The 23,796-nt window shown below is 44.3% G+C and overlaps 1 protein-coding gene across 1 annotated transcript in view; it reads left to right on the forward strand.

Annotated features, from left to right (window-relative positions):
• Positions 1-8,266: 8,266 nt before the first annotated feature.
• Positions 8,267-23,796, forward strand: part of LOC111969020 (latent-transforming growth factor beta-binding protein 2-like) — a 30,134-nt gene continuing 14,604 nt past the window's right edge. Inside the window, exons 1-2 of the mRNA XM_023994998.2 lie at positions 8,267-9,186; positions 17,511-17,584. Coding sequence (XP_023850766.1) covers positions 8,723-9,186; positions 17,511-17,584 — 538 coding nt within the window. The 5' untranslated portion in view covers positions 8,267-8,722. The remainder of the gene's footprint in view (positions 9,187-17,510; positions 17,585-23,796) is intronic.

Here is a 23,796-nt window from a genome sequence, read left to right on the forward strand (position 1 = left end):
GGTGGTGACTTAAGAACCCATTCACAATTAATGTGTTTGTTTATTTCCTGCCTGGCTAGAATGGAAATGTTGATCTGAACAGAGATGTTTTAAGGACCCACCTGGGTTGCCATGGACAAAATAACTCTGATGTGATAAATCTGAGACAACTATGAAACAGTCCTCTTCATGTTGGTCTGGTCTATGTCCGAGGTTCTGCTGCCCTTGATCCAAGTCCCCTGGCCCAAATCACACTTCACTTCAGCAGCTGAACCAAAACCAGATGAATGAGGAGGGCATGGAGCTGGGCAATTAAATTTCAAGCACCTTAACATTGTGATTTATGCTAATGAGAGGCAGATGGCCTGATCACATTTCAAATTTCAGTCGTTATGTTTGGTAAACGAGCTTCTCGGAGTTGGGCCGACAGAGCTGGATGGGACCGGCGGGAGACCCTGTTCACCTTCAGCCCGTTGCATTCCAGCTTACAGATGAGTTCAATCTCTGCAGGGAAGGGCCGGCAGGCGGCCCTCATGGGGCTCTCCATGCAGACCGCTCAGGAGGGAGAGTGAGAGAAGAGAGTCTATGAGGGAAGCCTGGCTTGTTGAAACACGGGCTCCATGTGTTAAAATATTGGCTTCCTCTGATTTCAGAGTAAGGGCCCCGTCCACTATAGACACAGTTTATTGCACGGCCAGAAGACACACAAACAGAGTCGCTGAGCCCCTGCCGTGTAACCCCAAACATCAGAAACAAGACAAAAACTCTGAGCGCTATCCACACAACACATAGTCCCCCTCAAGTCCCCCGCAGAGACCTTACTGATCAGCCTCAACCAACACTGGACCCTGGATGGTCAGTAGGGTCATTGAGTCATACGTACGTATACCTAACAAACACAGACTCATAACACATGGAAAAATAAAGTTTGGTGGGATGAATTGAGTCCTTTTGTGCTGCAGAAAGGCCCTGACTTCAGGCCTTACCTCATTTGCTGCAGCTGGCCCCTGGATCCCTATAACACTGCCAGGAGTCATCCATATCACACACTTTGCTGTGGGAGTAGCATGTGCATTATGTACTGGCAGTGCCTTTGCCAAGAAGATGTTAAGAGCAAGCACTTGTCCAGTGATGAAGGTTTGGGAGGGTCAAAGGGGTGATTTTCATTAAGAGGTTGTGGATTTGAGGGAGCTCTACTCGGAAGTTCTTAATCTGGTCACGTCATCTCTGTGTGGCTAGTGCATGAAGTCTTTGTTAACCTTAAACAACTCATACCCGCAAATGAATGAAACAATCATTCAGCTGTGAAATAATGCAGTGTGGATGTAATGCTAGTACTGGATGACATACTTGAAACTCATTGCCAAGGGTGCTGAGTTCTGTGTAACTTTGAAGTGTTACTAGACTCCCACTCTCATTTTAACAGAGTTGAGAAATGTTTCCACTTCTTCTCCACAATCCAGGAACTGAACAATGACACACGCACACAAACACAAAGTCTATATCGGTGTAGTGTAGTGCTCTCTCAAGCCAGTACTCGCAATTCCACATAAAACATTTAAAAAGCCAAGTATGAGTATCATGAAAGGAGAAGTGGCTGTCTTAAAGGCAGGTTACCGTTTTTCGTCTTATATCTTGTTCTGGAGGCAGCTCTGCAGAGTGGTCACAGGTTGGCACAACCACAAAGTCATACAATTTTGACTTTGCTGCTGGCCCATCTCGTGGAAATTGCTCTGTTCTACCTCCAGGACAAGACTCATCCCAATAAATGTCAACCTTCGCCCATGTGACCTAGTTCCATTGCCCCAATCTGACAGCACCTCATTCGTGCAGTACAAGCTGGGGAGGACACCTCAGTCTAAGCACATTACAGTTATCTTCCACCGCTTCCTTTTGGTCAGGGACTGGCTCTTTTATGTAAAGTTTTTACGATGGAGGTCTAAAATGATATCTGCTCCAAGGAGAAGCTGTAAAAAAAAAGATAATTAATAGAATGGATATTCTATTTAAGCTGTTCCAAAATGTTATTCCATCAAAACGAGTCCCATTTCTCTTTAGCTTATAAGATTTGTATTCCCTCCCCTTTTCCCCGGGTCTTGACTGCTGCCCAGCCTGAACAATATCTGTATTATGTCTGCAGTTGGGCAGATAAAAGGGAGCTGAGGACCTTGGTACAAATGGCAAAAGGTAGCTAAGAGATTGACATTCTACATGGTCTCCTCCATCAAGGGTAGTCACTGAGGCTGGTTCAAATTGAACACTTACAATTCCGGAGCCGTGGCTTAGAATGTACTGTTGATACTTGATTACAATGAGGACCCTACATTCTGAGTGTAATGATACTGTTTGGGTTTCTAATGGGAACACTTGAACTCTGACCCCAAGGCAGCACTCTAATGGTGACGGCTCATTCAGTCATTGTGCCTCTGACCAAACTAACACAAATGTGTCACTACTGGAACAGTTCCACTGACAGGCAAATCCTTCAGTGTTTGTTCCCGGATAGAATTGATTAGAAGGTGTCAAATCCATAGAATATGATGACTCAATGGCCCCACAATGCTGACACAGCCTCAATGGCCTCTCATTTCACAGCACAGAGTGATCATTCAAGGGAGGGATCAGTGAGGCCCAAAGCAAAGGCACAAAGACCAGCCTGGCCTCAGAGCCATACAAAGCATACTTTACATATTCCTGAGCACCTCCAAGACGTATGCCACCTACTAATGGTCTAGTTACTTTAGACAGAAACAAAAGTAGAGAGTTGGTCGGGGAGGATGGATGGGTGTAATCCGCGACAAGCTAGCAATCTGAAGGTTGCGTGTTCGAGTCACGTTAGGGACAGCTGTAGCATTTTAGCTAACCCTTCCCCTAAACCCTTATTCTAAACTTTACCAAATTCACCTAACCACCATGTTACGCTCGTTGAAAGATGAAGACCAAGGTGCAGCGTGGTAGACGTACATTTTACTTTTATTTAAAATTACACAAAACAATACAAAAAAAATACAAAACGAACGTAAAGCTCTGTAGCGCTAAACAGCAACTATACAAAGACAAGATCCCACAACTGAAGGTGGGAAAAAGGGCTGCCTAAGTATGATCCCCAATCAGAGACAAAGATAGACAGCTGCCTCTGACTGGGAACCACACCCGGCCAACAAAGAAATAGACAAACTAGAATGCTCACCCAAATCACACCCTGACCTAACCAAATAGAGAAGTATAAAGGCTCTCTAAGGTCAGGGCGTGAGAGTACCCCCTCCCCCAAAGGTGCGGACTCCGGCCGCAAAACTTGACTCTATAGGGGAGGGTCTGGGTGGGCATCTATCCTCGGTGGCGGCTCCGGTTCGGGACGTAGCCCCGCTCCGCACGCTGATCCCTCCGCTTCCGTGGAACCGGACTGTGGATCGTCGCCGGAGACTCCGGACCGTGGATCGTTGCCGGAGGAACCGGACCGTGGATCATCGCCGGAGGCTCTGGACTTGGAACCCCCGCTGGAGGCTCTGGACTGCAGACCGCCGCTGGAGGCTCTGGACTGCAGACCGTCGCTGGAGACTCTGGAATGCAGACCATCTCAGGAGGTTCCATACTGTGGACCGTCTCAGGAGGTTCCAGACTGTGGACCGTCTCAGGAGGTTCCGGACTGTGGACCGTCTCAGGAGGTTCCGGACTGTGGACCGTCTCAGGAGGTTCCGGACTGTGGACCGTCTCAGGAGGTTCCGGACCGTGGACCATCACTGCAGGCTCCGTGCCGTGGATCATCACTGCAGGCTCCGGGCCGTGGATCATCACTGCAGGCTCCGGGCCGTGGATCATCACTGGAGGCTCCGGGCCGTGGATCATCACTGGAGGCTCCAGACCATGGATCATCACTGGAGGCTCCGGACCATGGATCATCACTGGAGGCTTCATGCCATGGATCATCACTGGAGACTACGGGCCATGGATCACCACTGGAGGCTTCGTGCGTGGAGCAGGCACAGGACGTACTAGGCTGGAGACACACACTGGAGGCCGGGTGCATGGCGCTGGCACAGGATATACTGGACCGTGGAGGCGCACTGGAGGTCTGGAGCACAGAGCTGGCACAAACCGTCCTGGCTGGATGCTCACTTTAGCCCGGCAAGTGCGGGGCGCTGGCACAGAACGCACTGGGCTGTGAAGGCGCACTGGCGACAGTGCGTAGAGCCGGTGCAGGATATCCTGGACCGAGGAGGCGTACTGGAGACCAGGAGCGCTGAGCCGGCACAACCCGTCCTGGCTGGATGCTCACTTTAGCCCAACACGTGCGGAAAGCAGGCACAGAACGCACCGGGCTAAGGGTGCGCACTGAAGGCACGGTGTGCAGAACCGGAAAACATGGTATCTGAACCGTGACCAACTCCTCATCGTAATTACAGGGAGTTGGTTCTTGTTCCCACCTTTGCTCCACTCGCCACCCCGTGTTGCCCCCCACTTTTTTTTTGAGGCTGCCTCTCTGGCTTCCGTCGTCTCCTTGATTCCTGGTTTCGTCGCCGTTCCTCTCTCGCTGCCTCTGCCTGCTTCCATGGCAGGGTCTTGTCCCCTGCCATAACCTCCTCCCATGTCCATGATGTCCTCTACTCACTTTTCTCCCGGGCCCAGGATCCCTGCTCCTCCTGACCACGTTGCTTGGTCCTTTGGTGGTTGGATCTCCTGTTACGCTCGTTGAAAGATGAAGACCAAGGTGCAGCGTGGTAGGCGTACATTTCACTTTTATTTAAAATGACACCCCCAAAAAATTTAAAAATTAAAACGAACGTAAAGCTCTGTAGCGCTAAACAGCAACTATACAAAGACAAGATCCCACAACTGAAGGTGGGAAAAAGGGCTGCCTAAGTATGATCCCCAATCAGAGACAACGATAGACAGCTGCCTCTGATTGGGAACCATACCCGGCCAACAAAGAAATAGACAAACTAGAATGCCCACCCAAATCACACCCTGACCTAACCAAATAGAGAAATAAAAAGGCTCTCTAAGGTCAGGGCGTGACACACCATTTATTTCCCCCCCCATACTTCTTCTTTGTTGTTACAACGCAACAAGGTTCTTAATGAATTTCTGAGGTCCTTAATGATCTTCTTGACCTTCCTTTGACACCGGGTGCTGTAGATGTTCTGGAGGGCAGGCAGAGTGCCGCCGGTGATGCGTTTGGTTGCATGCACCACCCTCTGGAGAGCCATGTGGTTGAGGGTGGAGCAGGCGGTGCTGCAGCCCGACAGAATGCTCTCAATGGTGCACCTGTAGAAGTTCATGAGGGTCTTAGGGGGCATGCCAAAATGTATGATACGTAACTTACGTCATCCAATTCATATGCTATTGTACAACCAGGTAAGATATTTTACGACCGCTATTCCATTCATAATGTAACCTAACGTAACATATCATACTGAATGGAGTATTACATATTTACATACATTATAATACGAAATGCACTGAGACCATGTTGCAGAGACAGACATACTCTCACACGCATGCACACATGCATAGGTTATGTAATACATGTATATCAATTTGTATTTGTATAAAAAATAGAAACAGTTATTTATGTGTATTTGCATTTATAACATGACTCTTGGTTGCAGTCATATACTACTAAATAGTGCACTGTTTGTATTGTAATTTATGTTCTGAGTAACTGTACTGTTTGTCTACTGCCAGCTATCATTTTGTTTTCTGTTTGAAAATTGATAGGAGTGGCTTGGTTGTCATGCTGGAGTTTTTTGAGGACTCTGTGGAAAAGCTTCAGAGAGATCGAGAGACTCCCTTCTAGAACAACACACTCCTACAGAGCAGCAAAGACAGTAGCAGAGAAACCCCTCACTAACTGACCCTCTGAACTCATATCAAAGCTCAACAGACACAACACTCAATCCACCAAACTCATTGAGCGCATGTACAGTAGGCTATGTTATAGACCTAGCAATTACCACCAATGCTTTATCAGATGATAGTGGTCAATTAGCCGGGGAGTGTTTACTGCATAGACAATATAACATGTTCTATATCTATGATGTTAGGAGCAACCTTAGGAGCCTCCCAGACAATAGAGGCCAGGGGCAGGCCAACCACCCTGACGCCCAGGGCAACACACCAGGGGATCGGAATGAGCACCATCGAATCAACCCCAGAGTCATAAGACAACTGCAGCTTCCGCTTTAATTAGATTTCCCATGGGCAAGAGGAGGAGAAGCGCTAATCAGCTCCAGTATATCTCCACTACACAGCCCATGTCAGCCCTGCTCTCCTCTCCTGACACACTGGACAGTACACAGCCCTGGTCAGCCCTGCTCCCCTCTCCTCACACACTGGACAGTACCCACAGGCCCATGTCAGCCCTGCTCTCCTCTCCTCACAAACTGGACAGTACACAGCCCATGTCAGCCCTGCTCTCCTCTCCTGACACACTGGACAGTACACAGCCCTGGTCAGCCCTGCTCTCCTCTCCTCACAAACTGGACAGTACACAGCCCATGTCAGCCCTGCTCTCCTCTCCCACAAACTGGACAGTACACAGCCCTGGTCAGTCCTGCTCTCCTCTCCTGACACACTGGACAGTACACAGACCTGGTCAGCTCTGCTCTCCTCTCCTGACACACTGGACAGTACACCGCTCTGGTTAGCTCTGCTCTCCTCTCCTGACACACTGGACAGTACACAGACCTGGTCAGCTCTGCCCTCCTCTCCTGACACACTGGACAGTACACAGACCTGGTCAGCCCTGCTCTCCTCTCCTGACACACTGGACAGTACACACCCTGGTCAGCTCTGCCCTCCTCTCCTGCACACTGGACAGTACACAGACCTGGTCAGCCCTGCTCTCCTCTCCTGACACATTGGACAGTACACAGACCTGGTCAGCCCTGCTCTCCTCTCCTGACACACAGGGCAGTACACAGACTGGTCAGCCCTGCTCTCCTCTCCTGACACACTGGACAGTACACAGCCCTGGGCAGCCCTGCTCTCCTCTCCTGACACACTGGACAGTACACAGCCCTGGGCAGCCCTGCTCTCCTCTCCTGACACACTGGACAGTACACAGCCCTGGTCAGCCCTGCTCTCCTTCCTCACACACTGGACAGTACACAGCCCTGGGCAGCCCTGCTCTCCTCTCCTCACACACTGGACAGTACACAGCCCTGGTCAGCCCTGCTCTCGTCTCCTCACACACTAGACATGTTTGGGTTGGAAATTATCATGACTCTGAAGGGGAGAAGCTGAGCAGAGCATGAGCGAGCTCGGTGGGTCCAATGCTCCTCTGTCAGCTGTTACTCAGAGGAAAGACAGCTGGCTTTGCTACTCCCAAACACACAGTGAAGTTATGATGATTGTCCTGCATGTAGTAACTTCTGTTCATTAATTCCCAAGAAACTAGGTCAAAGAAAGACAAACATAGCCTACTTCACTTACGTGGGATAGAAAACAAATGGACAGACCATGCATGCTAACCCAACTAGCCATTTACTGTTGTGATTTTTGGAAGATGTGTGTAACAGTAATGGTGTTGGCATGGTGGAGACAGGAGAGGAAAGACATACTGTATAAGTGTATCATTGTGGTTTGGATGGGATGATGCGGCCAACTCTCTATTGGTTGTTTAAGATCTTATGGGAGAAAATAAATGTTGCTTCCAGACAGTCAAGGACAGGGAAACTGATGATGCAGCATGAATGAAAGGGGAAGATGAATGGGATTTGTTATATAACCTCTAGTTTTCCAAGAACTCAAATTGAGCTTTAATTATGTGTGCATTACCCATATCCCCCACATTGTGTGACACAAAGATCATATTGTTATGTCAATGTTCAATTATGAGTGTTTGCTGTTCTACTACTACTCAATAGTTAGCCGTTTATTAAGTGCTATATTATACATGCATGACAAATTGACTTAATCTAGCATAGCCTACTCAGTCTAAATTTGCCTTGATTAGAATGACCATTACAAAAGACTCGCAGAATATACAATTGTCTAATTCCAAGAAAATCTGAACGCTGTAGCCTTCTGTAGTATCCAAATTGCGTGCTACACGTGCGTTTTATTCAATGGCAGAATAGACGAGCGTATTTTATTAACACACAAGGAAATATTATATCATACTGTAACTTGGTAGAAATTGCGTGGCCGCTGGGCGCTTGGACCGAGGGGGGCTGAGCGTTTGGACCGAGGGGGGCTGAGCGTAGGCATCAATAAGACCACAAAGGGGGAGTTTCTTCTTGTAAAATGCACGCAAAGCCTCACAAAAAATCCCGGTGATTTCAGATCCAAGAAGGTGGTTTTATCCATGGGAGCACCATTCAAAGTCGAGAACTTTCACTTCGAGTAGTACTGCGGCTCCAACCCTGGAATCTCATTGCTGCGCGCGCGCAAAAAAACCCATGAACTATTACAGATGGATTAAAATGTATCTGAAACAATTTTAATAATCGATTGTTTTTGTAAGTACAGGGAAGCTTTACATTTTCGATTTTATGAGCATATGTTAAACCTGCGAATTAATATACTTATATTTAAGATATTGAATCCATTCTGCGCAATGCTTACCTGGACATTATGAAGAGCATTTTGCATGCTTGGGAAAGTATAGGCCTACATTGCAGCTACATAATTCTGTCCGCTTCAATTTAACCACTTGATATCGCGCGTGGCTATCGAAAAAAACAGAATCTTGATAAATCACCAGCGTACACGCAGCGGCAATTACATTTTTGACAAAAATATGAACCGGTTGTGTTTTGCAGTTTTAGTGGTTTTAACCATTGCAGTTGTACGAATGTGTGACTGTCGGAAGGACTCAACAGGTGGTGGACAGGAGATGTGGGATCAGCTCCGGGCGCGAGCTAGGGGGCAAGGTCACTCCGCAGGGGGAGCGAACGACGCTGACCCCGCCAGACCATCCAGAGAAAGCTCGCACAGGTCCTCTCACAATGTATCGCACTCCGGTCGCGTGGCTCCAGTGAGCTCATTATATCAACGAGATAACAGGCACACGACGGTAATTAAACCAGTTCCAGCTCCCAATACAGAAGCTTCCCACCCGGCGGACGATTCCACCGTTGCACAAGATGCTGCGCGTAGAGCCGCAAGACAGCTCGGTACCCATCACTCATCACAGTACAAACACCGAATAATTAACAGAAAAAACAACAAATCCAGCTCCACGCACACCAGGCGCCTTGCAGGGTAAGATTTTGCTTGTTATCGGTTATAAAAAATGCCTACAGTAGTGGGTTTGAGTTTGTCTACAGATGTAGGATCTTAATTTGAGCCAGTATGCTACAGCAGGAAAATAATCCTTTAGGGGTTGATACATTTTTCGTAAGGGAAAATCAAGACTGATATTTCAAAGTGGAAATTACAAACTTCTCAAGCCTTTGTAAACCTCAAATACACTACAAGTCAAATACACTCCTGCAACAGTGTGATGAAATTAAGATCCTACATCTGTACCAATCATTTAAATCATTTAAAAAAAAACATAAAACCTGCTGTCTATTCCCGGGGTTGTAAAGTGAGTATAGGGTTCAGTGAGTGTAGGCCTAGGGTAGTTATGAACACCTGTATCAAGGCTACATATTCGTCATTGGTGTTCAGAGACAGTGATTGATGTTGGTGTCCTGTGGGGAATGTCATGAATAAACACAAGTCTATTAGAGTGAAACTTTTGCTTAGTTGGTAGGCATACACTTGCTGTTACTCTGCTATACAACAATGATTGTATTATACCATCGAGCAGGGTTCCCCAACTGTGGGTGATTTTATTTGAACCCCCAAGTTTTCTGAGCAAAAAATATATGAAAACAACCCAAACATTTTTTAAACATCAAATCAAATCAAATGTATTTATATAGCCCTTCGTACATCAGCTGATATCTCAAAGTGCTGTACAGAAACCCAGCCTAAAACCCCAAACAGCAAGCAATGCAGGTGTAGATGCACGGTGGCTAGGAAAAACTCCCTAGAAAGGCCAAAACCTAGGAAGAAACCTAGAGAGGAACCAGGCTATGAGGGGTGGCCAGTCCTCTTCTGGCTGTGCCGGGTGGAGATTATAACAGAACATGGCCAAGATGTTCAAAAATTACCAGCATGGACAAATAATAATAATCACAGTAGTTGTCGAGGGTGCAGCAAGTCAGCACCTCAGGAGTAAATGTCATTTGGCTTTTCATAGCCGATCATTAAGAGTATCTCTACCGCTCCTGCTGTCTCTAGAGAGTTGAAAGACCGTAAAAACACCAGCAAATCAGCTCAGAGTGATTTACATTTTTGAAATCTGTGCCAATGTATTCCCCCACGTAATAAAGAGATGTGTGATTGTATGCAAATGTAAACAAGGTTTGAAATTATTAGGTTTTAGTCAAATGTTATATTTGTTTGGAGTTCTTGTGGTCAATTTGCAATCTAAAAATTATTTGTAATTATGTTCCAGCCCCCTGACCATCCGCTCAAGAAAAAATCGTCCCACAGCTGAATCTAGTTGGTGATCTGTAGCCTATGCAGTTGTGTGCTTGCTATCTGCAAACTGGGCGCTTATATCACACATACAGGCTGGGAAACATTGCCTATATTGCCAGTGGTGTGTATTCATGGATGTCAAGGGAAGCCAGGCTTCCCCTTTGTCTCTGTATGTGTAGGCCATCTATCTGATGCTGTCTGGTCCAAAAGAGTATGACATTGTTGCGCCTCTAGCATTGAGTGCAAGGGAAGCCAGCGAGCATTTGGCCTCCCTTGATATTTTTTTTGTATAAAATAATAGCCAATCAATGTTGAGCTAAACTGAGTGAGCTCAACTGTGAATGGCCCTGGCGCACCAAAACAAAAGTGTCAAGGGAAGCCAGTTTGTATTTGGCTTCACTCCAATCACATCGCACGAGAGCATACGTTTTGACAGAAACTCTTTGCGCATCTCGTTGTGTTGTTGGCCTCCGGTGGCTAGCTAGCTAGCTAAAATTGGCCCTTTCCTAAATTAGCCATGGATGGAGATAGGCATTTGGACTCGGCCTTAGGCCTATATATCACGGTCGCAAGGCATATGAACTAACAGGTCATAGAGCAAGTAATGCAATTATCATGACACATAGGTTGTAATATGGCATTTTTTTCTGGCTTGGCTTCCCCAGTGATTTTACCCACCCACCTCTACTGTATATTGCTCTAGTCTAATCTAATTAATGAAATAACTATATATATTGAAGAAAAATATAAACGCAACATGCAACGATTCAAAGATTTTATTGAGTTACAGTTCATATAAAGAAATTAGTCAATTGAAATAAATGAATTAGGTCCTAATCTATGGATTTCACATGACTGGGAATACAGATATGCATATTTTGGTCACAGATACCTTTAAAAAAAGGTAGGGGTGTGGATCAGAAAACCATTCAGTATCTGGTGTGACCACCATTTGCCTCATGCAGCGCGATCACATCTCCTTCACATAGAGTTGATCAGGCTGTTGATTGTGTCCTGTGGAATGTTGTCCCACTCCTCTTCAATGGCTGTGAGAAGTTGCTTGATATTGGCGGAAAGTGGAACACACTGTCGTACACGTCAATCCAGAGCATCCCAAACATGCTCAATGTGTGACATGTCTAGTGAGTACAGTATGCAGGCCATGGAAGAATTGGGACATTTTCAGTTTCCAGGAATTGTGCACAGATCCTTGCGACATGGGGTCGTGCATTATCATTCTGAAACATGAGGTGATGGCGGCGGATGAATGGCACGACAATAGGCCTCAGGATCCCGTCATGGTATCTCTGTGCATTCAAATTGCCATCGAAAAAATGCAATTGTGTTCATTGTAGCTAATGCCTGCCCATACCATAACCCCACCGCCACTCTGTTCACAACATTGGCATCAGCAAACCGTTCACCCACACAACGCCATACACGTGGTCTGCGGTTGTGAGGCCGGTTGGACGTACTGCCAAATTCTCTAAAACAACGTTGGAGGTGGCTTATGGTAGAGAAATTAACATTCACTTCTCTGGCAACAGCTCTAGTGGACATTCCTGCAGTCAGCATGCCAATTGCACACTCCCTCAAAACTTGAGACATCTGTGGTATTACACATTTTAGTGTATTTTTATCACCCCCAGCCCAAGGTGCACCTGTGTAATGATCATGCTGTTTAATCAGCTTCTTGATATTCCACATCTATCAGGTGGATTAATTATCTTGACAAAGGAAAAATGCCCACTAACAGAGATGTAATCAAATGTGTGCACAACCTTTGAGAGAAATATGCTTTTTGTGCATATTGAACATTTCTGGGATATTTTATTTCAGCTCATGAAACATGGGACCAACACTTTACATGTTGTGTTTATATTTTTGTTCAGTGTAATTTCTCTTTGGTCTCTCTCTGTGTTTTCATAATTTTCAGTCGATTCGCAAGTCGCTGAATCTCACCTGAGAAATCATCCGAGCTAGGGAAACAGCACCCCTTTGTCTCAGTATGTGTAGCCCATGTATCTGATGCTGTCTGGACCAAAAGAGTATAACATGTTGTCGCCGTAGCATTTGATTGATTGATACCAGCAAGCATTTAGCCTCCCTTGATTTTTTCTAAAAGTATTAGCCAATCAGCGTTAAGCTGAGCTAAACTGTGGGTTGCCCTGGTGCAGCAAAACTTCCCCCAAGGGAGGCCAGTTTGAATTTGGCTTCACACCAATCAAATCACTTCCTGAGCAAAATGTCATTTTCAGAAAAACGTGTCTGTTTCTGTGCTGCTTATGTTTATGTCCTGCAGTAGCTAGCTTGCTAAATCGGCCCTTTCTTAAGCCATGGATGGAGATGGGGATTTGGACTTTTGACTTAATTCTCTGTACAGGCCAATGATTATGACGGCGATTCTGATCTAACCATAAATGAATATGTTGTGCCACTGGCCAAACAGAACCACCATCGGTTGTGTCCATTAAAACCTATTTATTTTTGCTAAATGAACCCTCGTGCAGCCAACTCTGTTTGTTCCACCAGACAAAGCATGGCACACATAGGAGAGAGGTGTTTACATTATAATCAGAATGGACTTTAAAAGTTCACCTTGGGTTACAGACATTACCTGAATGTTAAATGGAATATTCTTGTTTGAGTATGTCATTACAGGGCCACTCACCGAGCCCTATAGGAATCAGGTTATATATATGGCCAATTTCTGAGGGACACTTTATTAGCAATATGAGGATCCATTCTAATTGGGGGATGAAAGCACATACACTGCTGTATAGGCATGGTGAGGAATGCCTAGCGGACTCAATGTCTGACATTGAGTGCCCTGATTTCAACCCCCGTTCTGCTTTTGATATCTTGCTCAGGTAGGCTTTGTTGCTTGGTTCCAGAAAAGCAAACACAACACATACATCTATGGTTCCCATAGCCTTTCACAGGGAGATTTAGAGACACTCAAGCACCAGTGTGTTCAGCACTAGAGGTCGACCGATTAATCGGAATGGCCGATTAATTAGGGCCGATTTCAAGTTTTCAAAACAATCGGAAATCGGTATTTTTGGACACCGATTTGGCCGTTTTTTGTTGTTGTTTTTTTTACACCTTTATTTAATCTTTATTTAACTAGGCAAGTCAGTTAAGAACACATTCTTATTTTCAATGATGGCCTAGGAACGGTGGGTTAACTGCCTTGTTCAGGGACAGAACGACAGATTTTTACCTTGTCAGCTCGGGGATTCAATCTTGCAACCTTACAATTAACTAGTCCAACGCTCTAACCACCTGCCTCTCATTGCACTCCACGAGGAGCCTGCCTGTTACACGAATGCAGTAAGAAGCCAAGGTAAGTTGCTAGCTAGCATTAAACTTATCTTATAAAAAACAATCAATCAATCAATCATAATCACTAGTTAACTACACATGGTTGATGATATTACTAGTTTATCTAGCGTGTCCTGCATTGCATATAATCGATGCGGTGCGCATTCGCGAAACAGGACTGTCGTTGCTCCAACGTGCACCACTTTATACCTGCATATTTAGCTAAAAGAAATCTAGGTTAGCAGGCAATATTAACCAGGTGAAATTGTGTCACTTCTCTTGCGTTCATTGCACGCAGAGTCAGTGTATATGCAACAGTTTGGGTCGCCTGGCTCGTTGCGAACTAATTTGCCAGAATTTTACGTAATTATGACATAACATTGAAGGTTGTGCAATGTAACAGGAATATTTAGACTTATGGATGTCACTCGTTAGATAAAATACGGAACGGTTCCGTATTTCACTGAAAGAATAAACGTTTTGTTTTCGAGATGATAGTTTCCGGATTCGACCATATTAATGACCTAAGGCTCGTATTTCTGTGTGTTATTATGTTATAATTAAGTCTATGATTTGATAGAGCAGTCTGACTGAGCGGTGGTAGGCAGCAGCAGGCTCGTAAGCATTCATTCAAACAGCACTTTCGTGCGTTTTGCCAGCAGCTCTTCGCAATGCTTCAAGCATTGCATTGTTTATGACTTCAAGCCTATCAACTCCCGAGATTAGGCTGGTGRAACCGATGTGAAATGGCTAGCTAGTTAGCGGGGTGCACGCTAATAGCGTTTCAAACYTCACTCGCTCTGAGACTTGGAGTAGTTGTTCCCCTTGCTCTGCATGGGTAACGCTGCTTCGAGGGTGGCTGTTGTCGATGTGTTCCTGGTTCGAGCCCAGGTAGGAGCGAGGAGAGGGACAGAAGCTATACTGTTACACTGGCAATACTAAAGTACCTATAAGAACATCCAATAGTCAAAGGTATATGAAATACAAATCGTATAGAGAGAAATAGTCCTATAATTCCTATAATAACTACAACCTAAAACTTCTTACCTGGGAATATTGAAGACTCATGTTAAAAGGAACCACCAGCTTTCATATGTTCTCATGTTCTGAGCAAGGAACTTAAACGTTAGCTTTCTTACATGGCACATATTGCACTTTTACTTTCTTCTCCAACACTTTGTTTTTGCATTATTTAAACCAAATTGAACATGTTTCATTATTTATTTGAGGCTAAATTGATTTTATTGATGTATTATATTAAGTTAAAATAAGTGTTCATTCAGTATTGTTGTAATTGTCATTATTACAAATAAATTTAAAAAATCGGCCGATTAATCGGTATCGGCTTTTTTTGGTCCTCCAATAATCGGTATCGGTATCGGCGTTGAAAAATCATAATCGGTCGACCTCTATTCAGCACCAATGTCTTTATTACTGTAATTGAAAGCAGCGTATGAAGCACTCACGTCAACACAACACTATGGCCTTGATTCCATCATACTTTATAACCAAAAACATCTTATTTATTGTGCTTTAAGAATGCACGTTTGGATTCATGTACTCAGCAAGCCAATGTTACAAAATGTGAATAAAAAATAAATTCCAATCCATGTGGCTGTAAACATGCTTTTTCACTGCACAAACAGCAGGTGCGCAACTTTCACTGGGGACGGGGGCATGCCCCCCCCCCCCCCCCACATTCTGAAATTGCAATTTTCCCCCCCCCGGTTTTATCATTTGAATGTGATACAAAACGATGCTGCACCGGTGTGCTTTAGGACCATGCGGACGCCTCCGAGTGATCGGGTAGGCTGTTTGAAGTGTTTATCCCACTGGATAAAAAAATAAAAATAATATTATGACCCCCCCACTTCTAAAACCAAAGTTGTGCCCCTGACAGAAAGAGTGTTATTATTTGTTTATCCAGAAACCTAGTTACTAGTTTGATTGAATAGGGCACTGTGAGTCTAAGGGGGTGTAACAGTTAAGGTGCCATAAATCTTCAGAGGCATTACCCCGTGGTAATTCCATTTTTTTTCACCTCTTTCTGATTCATTAGCTTGAAATGAATCCTCTGCTGGTCGTTAGAGAGCGTGTGTCTGCATGACACATTTCCTCTTGGAATTCCCACTCTCTCCTTACTCACCATCTGGTTTCTGGTGAGCCCTCGGGGAGAGGGAGTTTCATACGGTGTACCTGTCATGTCGTCTCCAGCAAAGTCTGTCAGGAAGACCGCTGACTGCTCCAACTCAGAAAACTGCTCAACCTGGCTGCATGAAATGGGTCATGACGAGTGCAAATATGACATCATTGATATTTATATAGCTTTTATGAATGGTTTCGCTATGAAGAGCTTGGAATACTTTTACCATGCTAGTGTACTCTCCATGAGGCTATCAGGAATGATCCATCCATATCAGGGCTCTACTGTGCGACCATTTTACTCGCATATGCGCCTAAATATTTCGCTGTGCACCCTGGGATTTTAATTTAGGAGCACCAGTGTGCCTAGAAAAATAAAGAATTGTAGCTTTAATACCTCAAATATATATTTTTTTTTCTTTGATTGCGCCTGCATTTTTCAACTTAGGCACACATGTGCTCCTTCTAAAAAAGCTCAGCGTAGAGCCCTGCATATAAGCATCAACATCCCCACAGACCTGGTCTGTTTTGTGTGGTTCATATTCATAATTTATCTTTATAAAAATGTAGGACTATTTTATGGGAGGTATTGTTTTCTAAGTATTGTGTAGTTCTTGAAAAGGTAAAGGTATTTAATTACCTTCCTAGCAACTACTTTGCTAAAATCTGATTGGTCAGATGTGTATTAATTGTCAAAAGAGAACAGTTGACTTGATGCATGTTTGTGAATGTGGTCAGTTCATCATTAAATGTGCAAAAGAGTAACGGGTCACCATCCAGTGTTTGTCTACACAGAGAGTCATCCATCCACCATCTAAAGAACTCTCAAACTAGAAAAACAACAGCTGTCTGACCAGGTGATGTTAACAGAAGGCAGACAGTCCTACTGTATCCCTGTGTTTACACTCTAACAGTTTACTAGTCATCTCCTGACTCAGACCAGATATCGTACCGTATCTGCATAAGTCATACAATCACTCAGCAAACTGCCATTAATATCTTGTGGCAAGATGATGGGAGGTCGATTTATGCAAGCACTATTGTTTTAGGTTTGAATTTGCCCTGGAGTTGCTCTTGTGGTGTGGTGGCTTTTCATGTATTTGCCTGTAAAAATTGGCCAGTGCTGTTGTTACTGATTAAAGTATGTAAAGAACCCAGTTATTACAGTTTGCCTGGAGATTTATGTAATGCTTTTCCTGTTTCTCCTCTTCCCTCCTAGGCTCAGATAACCACGTATTTGTTTTCACTCTAGACTCCATGCAACACAGAGAGAGTGGTGTGTGGCTCTACACTCATAGATAGAGTTTCATGCTTTGCCTGAAAATGTTATTGCATCAAATGCAATTATGTTCGAATCTCTAAGGTGCTCCTTCAATAGGCCAACCACATTAAGGGATGTGGAACTATAGTGGGGTCAGAATTAAATCTCAGATAGGAATGTTATGGTTTGAGACCATGAACATTCAAACCATTATTCCCCTTATGAATTATGAATTGTGGGGTACTGTACTTCCTGCATGCCAGTCCATTTTAAACATTACGTACAGTATATATTACATATCCCATTTCTGTCTCTCTCTCTGCAGGCCTAATGTATGTGGAGGTCACCAGTGCTGCTCTGGATGGGCTGTGGCTTCTGGGACCAACCGCTGTATAAAGCGTAAGTATTCATATCTGCCCTTAGGTAAACAATCATTAATGATAATCTGGATCCTTTGGCATGACTGTCTCGTGATCATCTCTCTCAATCATGTCTCAAGTTGTTAACTGCTCATTCTCAGGCTTGGCCCTGCGTATGAAACACACCAAATCCAATGCCTACTAACTGTGCAAGAATATAGTGTCAGGTGGTATTACGAGTGTGTCAATATTCCCTCCATGGTCATGTTATTCATGTAGATTTGCATGCTCTATCATGTAGAGTTTTAACATGGAAATGACCGGTGCTTAGCATTTGGCTCGCTCTGTTGGACGCAAGCACTTCATTTTGGGTGTAACTGCACTATTTTTACCACAGAAATATTGGATATCTTAACTGCCATATAAAAGTCAATGGCAGATACTGGGGGTGAGTGAATAATTGCCCACTTTTTAAAACACAATTTCGGCAGAATTTTAACAGCTTACAAGTGTTACCGAGCTTTTCATTGTAACATTCTTGACATTTGCCTTTTTACTGTTCTGTGGGTTGTTAAGTACTCTGTATGCTTCCTAGTAGGGGGCAGCAGCCTTAAATAATCTATTTTGTTGAGAGAGGATTGTGATCTACAAACCAGCTCCTGGTTGCAAATATTATCAAGGCTTTTCTACAGCCTACCAAAACATTTTGAAAATGTTTTTCCTTTTATTTTTGTCTGTCATCATGTTGCAGACTGAAATATCAGGATTTATAGAAGATGCTGTTTTATAAAGAGTTATCTTTAAGCTTTACAAGCACAGAATGTGAAACCCTCACAACCTGCATTTCTAGGCTGAAACAGTTCCCACAAAGACTAGACAGCAGTACACACACACACAATACACTGTCCCACGCTACAGAAGCTGATTGCCTGTTTGCCTATCAAGTCAGTCAATAAAGTCACCTCATCCGATTACACAGCAAGCTCAATAGCCAGCCTCCTAATTATCCCTCTCTCCCACCTCTGGTTCTGCCTCTTTTTCTCAAGCCAGCCAAAGGCACACTTACAGAGGTGTCAATTACTTAGGTTGAAGCAGATTCACCTGCTAGAAAGTAACATGTCCCTTCTAAACCATTCATGTTAAACACAGTACTGTAGACCATCTAAGAAGGCAAGGTCTCCATCCCATTACCATCTGGTATCTGTTAGTAGTTTGGCCCTCACCCAGGTGTGGCTGGAGGGTAGGGTACTATCAGCTGTGTAGTGAACCCCACACCACGACCCCGGGTCAGGCCCTGGCCTGGTGCTAACACAAGCCCATGGACCCCCCTTAATGGAGAACCTCCACCGTGGTGGTGGAAACCCCTCACTAACTATCACATTCTCGTAGTGTGTTACTGCAGACCCTAACAGGGCAGCAGTAGTTGGGGGCGGCCGCATGAGAAAACATTTTAACTAACCATGGGGGAAAGAAAAGGAACAAACATGTCTGGGCAATAAGTAAAAACATATCCTCACTGAGCCACGTCGAGAAAATTCTATGTGAAGAATTTGAAGTGGTAAGTTTCACCTGGGAAAGCGGATTTGGGACTGTGAATTTGGTGTCTTGTTGTGGTTTCTCAACAATACATGCTTGTTGAATCAGGTTGAAGTCACAGCAAACACTGTATATGGCAGGAGTTAGCATGTTAGTTGTCCAGTTAGAATGCCGACAAGGATTTTGAAATGTTATGTTTATAAAAGGTCTGGGTTTCTGTGTGTCCCCCCACACATACACAAATCTCCCTCACGCAAAATTTGGTGATGTACAGTTGAAGTCGGAAGTTTACATACACTTGTGTGAAGAGTGTGAAGGAATGTGAATGAATGTGTGTGGTGTCAATATGCGTGTGTGTGTGTCAGTGTGTGTGCTGGAGTGTCAGTGTAGTATGTGTGAGTGTGTGGTTAGAGTCCGGTGAGTGTACATGGAGCCTGTGCAAGAGAGTCAGTGCAAGAAATAATAATACAGTTGAAGTCGGAAGCTTACATACACTTATACCCTGACTACACCTCTCGCGTCGCATGCGCGCGCGTTGCAAAATAAATGTAGGAATCTATGTTATTCAATTATTGCACCCACACTGCTCGCGCGCACCAAAGAGCGTCTGCGTTGCCACGGGCTAAAATAGAAGTCAGTCCTATTTCTGACGCAGATCGCGCTGCAAGTCCTGCCTCTCCCATCTCCTCATTGGTTTATAGAAGCAGGTACCCACGTGCCATCTCCTCATTGGTTATACCCACGTGGGTGATTGTAAGATGAACTGTTTTGCCGGTTGTCGTGGTAATACTATGAAAGTGTAGATGCCAATCACCATATAAGTTCAAAGATGAAAAAGCCTGGAAGGAGGAGAGATGACTAGAAACGATTTGGTTGACCGTTTTATGTGTGGATTAATTGTCGGAGTAGAGGACCTTGTGCACTTCAGGTAAAATAACAACTCAATGTTTATATCTCATGACAAATTCGCTAGCAACAGCAAGCTAGCTAAATAGGACAAATTAGCTAACAAGTGCAAGCTAACTAGCTAAATTGCCATACATGTTTAATGCTTTTCGATCTGTCCCCAAATTAATGTCATTGGTTCAGTTTGTTTTGAAATTCTAACCTGCGTGTCGTGATCGCGTTTGGTGTAGGGGGGCAAAATACATTTATGCACAATAGCGCACGATGGCGCACACACACACCCGGTTTGGGTTCTGTGTTAGGTTGGAGTCATTAAAACTAGTTTTTCAACCACTCCACAAATGTCTTGTTAACAAACTATAGTTTTGGCAAGTCGGTTAGGATATCTACTTTGTGCATGACACAAGTCATTTTTCCAACAATTGTTTACAGACAGATTATTTCACTTATAATTCACTGTATCACAATTTCAGTGGGTCAGAAGTTTACATACACTAAGTTGACCGTGCCTTTAAACAGCTTGGAAAATTCGCAAAAATGATGTCATGGCTTTAGAAGCTTCTGATAGGCTAATTGACATAATTTGAGTCAATCGGAGGTGTACCTGTGGATGTATTTTAAGGCCTACCTTCAAACTCAGTGCCTCTTGATTTTCCCATGATGTCAAGCAAAAAGAAATCAGCCAAGACCGCAGAAAAAAAATTGTTGACCTCAACAAGTCTGGTTCATCCTTGGGAGCAATTTCCAAACGCCTGAAGGTACCACGTTCATCTGTACAAACAATAGTATGCAAGTATAAACACCATGGGACCGCACAGCCGTCATACCGCTCAGGAAGGAGACGCGTTCTGTCTCCTAGAGATGAACGTACTTTGGTGCGAAAATGGCAAATCAATCCCAGAACAACAGCAAAGGACCGTGTGAAGATGCTGGAGGTAACAGGTACAAAAGTATCTATATCCACAGTAAAACGAGTCCTATATCAACATAACCTGAAAGGCCGCTCAGCAAGAAAGACGCAACTGCTCCAAAACCGCCATAAAAAGGCCAGACTATGGTTTGCAAATGCACATGGGGACAAAGATCGTATTTTTGGGGGAAATGTCCTCTGATCTGATGAAACAAAATAGAACAGTTTGGCCATAATGACCATCGTTATGCTTGGAGGAAAAAGGGGGAGGCTTGCAAGCCGAAGAACACCATCCTAACCGTGAAGCACGGGGGTGGCAGCATAATGTTGTGGGGGTGCTTTTCTGCAGGAGGGACTGGTGCACTTCACAAAATAGATGGCATCAGGAGGAAGGAGAAATATGTGGCTATATCTCAAGCCATTGGTCGCAAATGGGTCTTCCAAATGGACAATGACCCCAAGCATACTTCCAAAGTTGTGGACAACAAAGTCAAGGTATTGGAGTGACCATCACAAAGCACTGACCTCAATCCTATAGAAAATGTGTGGGCAGATGAAAGCGGTGTGCGGCAAGGAGGCCTACAAACCTGACTCACGTTACACCAGCTCTGTCAGGAGGATGGGCCAAAATTCACCCAACTTATTGTGGGAAGCTTGTGGAAGGCTACCAGAACGTTTTGCCCAAGTTAAACAATTAAAAGGCAATGCTACCGAATACTAATTGATTGTATGTAAACTTCTGACCCACTGGGAATGTGATGAAAGAAATAAAAGCTGAAATAAAATATCTCTCTCTACTTATTCTAACATTTCACATTCTAAATGAAATGGTGATCCTAACTGACCTAAGACAGGGAAGTTTTACTCTGATTAAATGTCAGGAATTGTGAAAAACTGAGCTTAAATGTATTTGGCTAAGGTGTATGTACATTTCCGACTTCAACTGTTATACAGTGTGTTACGGTCGTCATAGTCATTCTCCTCCTCAGGAGGAGGGGCATGGATCGGACCAACACGCAGAGTGGGTATGTGATGATATTTATTAAATCGAAACCGAACACTAACATGACACAAAATAACAAAATGAATACAACCAACAACAGTCCCATGGGGCACGAATACAAACACGGAAACAAACACCCACAACACACACGTGAAACCCAGGCTGCCTAAGTATGATTCTCAATCAGGGACAACGATTGACAGCTGCGCCAACAGTTGTTGCCTTCTCACCAAGCTGCTTGCCATTGTCCTGTAGCCCATCCCAGCCTGTGCAGGTCTACAATTTTATCCCTGATTTCCTTACACAGCTCTCTGGTCTTGGCCATTGTGGAGAGATGTAGTCTGTTTGATTGAGTGTGTGTAAGTGTCTTTTATACAGGTAACAAGTTCAAACAGGTGCAGTTAATACAGGTAATGAGTGGAGAACAGAGGGCTTCTAAAAGAAAAACTAACAGGTCTGTGAGAGCCGGAATTCTTACTGGTTGGTAGGTGATCAAATACTTATGTCACGCAATAAATGCAATTTAATTACTTAAATCATACATAGTGATTTTCTGGATTTTTGTTTTAGATTCCGTCTCTCACAGTTGAAGTGTACCTATGAAAAATTACAGACCTCTACATGCTTTGTAAGGAAAACCTTCAAAATCGGCAGTGTATCAAATACTTGTTCTCCCACTGTATATATATATATATACACAGTGGGGGGAAAAGTATTTAGTCAGCCACCAATTGTGCAGTTCTCCCACTTAAAAAGATGAGAGAGGCCTGTAATTTCATCATAGGTACACTTCAACTATGACAGACAAATGAGAAAAAAATTCCAGAAAATCACATTGTAGGATTTTTTATGAATTTATTTGAAAATTATGGTGGGAAATAATATTTTGGTCACCTACAAACAGCAAGATTTCTGGCTCTCACAGAACTGTAACTTCTTCTTTAGAGGCTCCTCTGTCCTCACTCTTACCTGTATTAATGGCACCTGTTTGAACTTGTTATCAGTATAAAAGACACCTGTCCACAACCTCAACACAGTCACACTCCAAACTCCACTATGGCCAGACCAAAGAGCTGTCAAGGACACCAGAACAAAATTGTAGACCTGCACCAGGCTGGGAGACCGAATCTGCAATAGGTAAGCAGCTTGGTTTTAAGAAATCAACATGTGGGAGCAATTATTAGGAAATGGAGACATACAAGACACTGATAATCTCCCTCGATCTGGGCTCCACGCAAGATCTCACCCCGTGGGGTCAAATGATCATAAGAACGGTGAGCAAAAATCCAGAACCACACCGGGGGACCTAGTGAATGACCTGCAGAGGCTGGGACCAAAGTAACACAGCCTACCATCAGTAACACACTACGCCGCCAGGGGCTCAAATCCTGCAGGTCAGACGTGTCCCCTGCTTAAGCCAGTACATGTCCAGGCCGTCTGAAGTTTGCTAGAGAGCATTGGATGATCCAGAAGAAGATTGGGAGAATGTCATATGGTCAGATGAAACCAAAATATAACTTTTTGGTAAAAACTCAACTCGTTGTGTTTGGAGGACAAAGAATGCTGAGTTGCATCCAAAGAACACCATACCTACTGTGAAGCATGGGGTGGAAACATCATGCTTTGGGGCTGTTTTTCTGCAAAGGGACCAGGACGACTGATCCGTGTTAAGGAAAGAATGAATGGGCCATGTATCGTGAGATTTTGAGTGAAAACTCCTTCCATCAGCAAGGGCTTGAAGATGAAACGTGGCTGGGTCTTTCAGATGACAATGATCCCCAACACCGCCCGGGCAACGAAGGGGTGGCTTCGTAAGAAGCATTTCAAGGTCCTGGAGTGGCCTAGCGTCTCCAGATCTCAACCCCATCATGAAAATCTCTTGGAGGGAGTTGAAAGT

This window comes from Salvelinus sp. IW2-2015, linkage group LG9 (genome assembly GCF_002910315.2).
Source record: "Salvelinus sp. IW2-2015 linkage group LG9, ASM291031v2, whole genome shotgun sequence".
NCBI lineage: Eukaryota > Metazoa > Chordata > Actinopteri > Salmoniformes > Salmonidae > Salvelinus > Salvelinus sp. IW2-2015.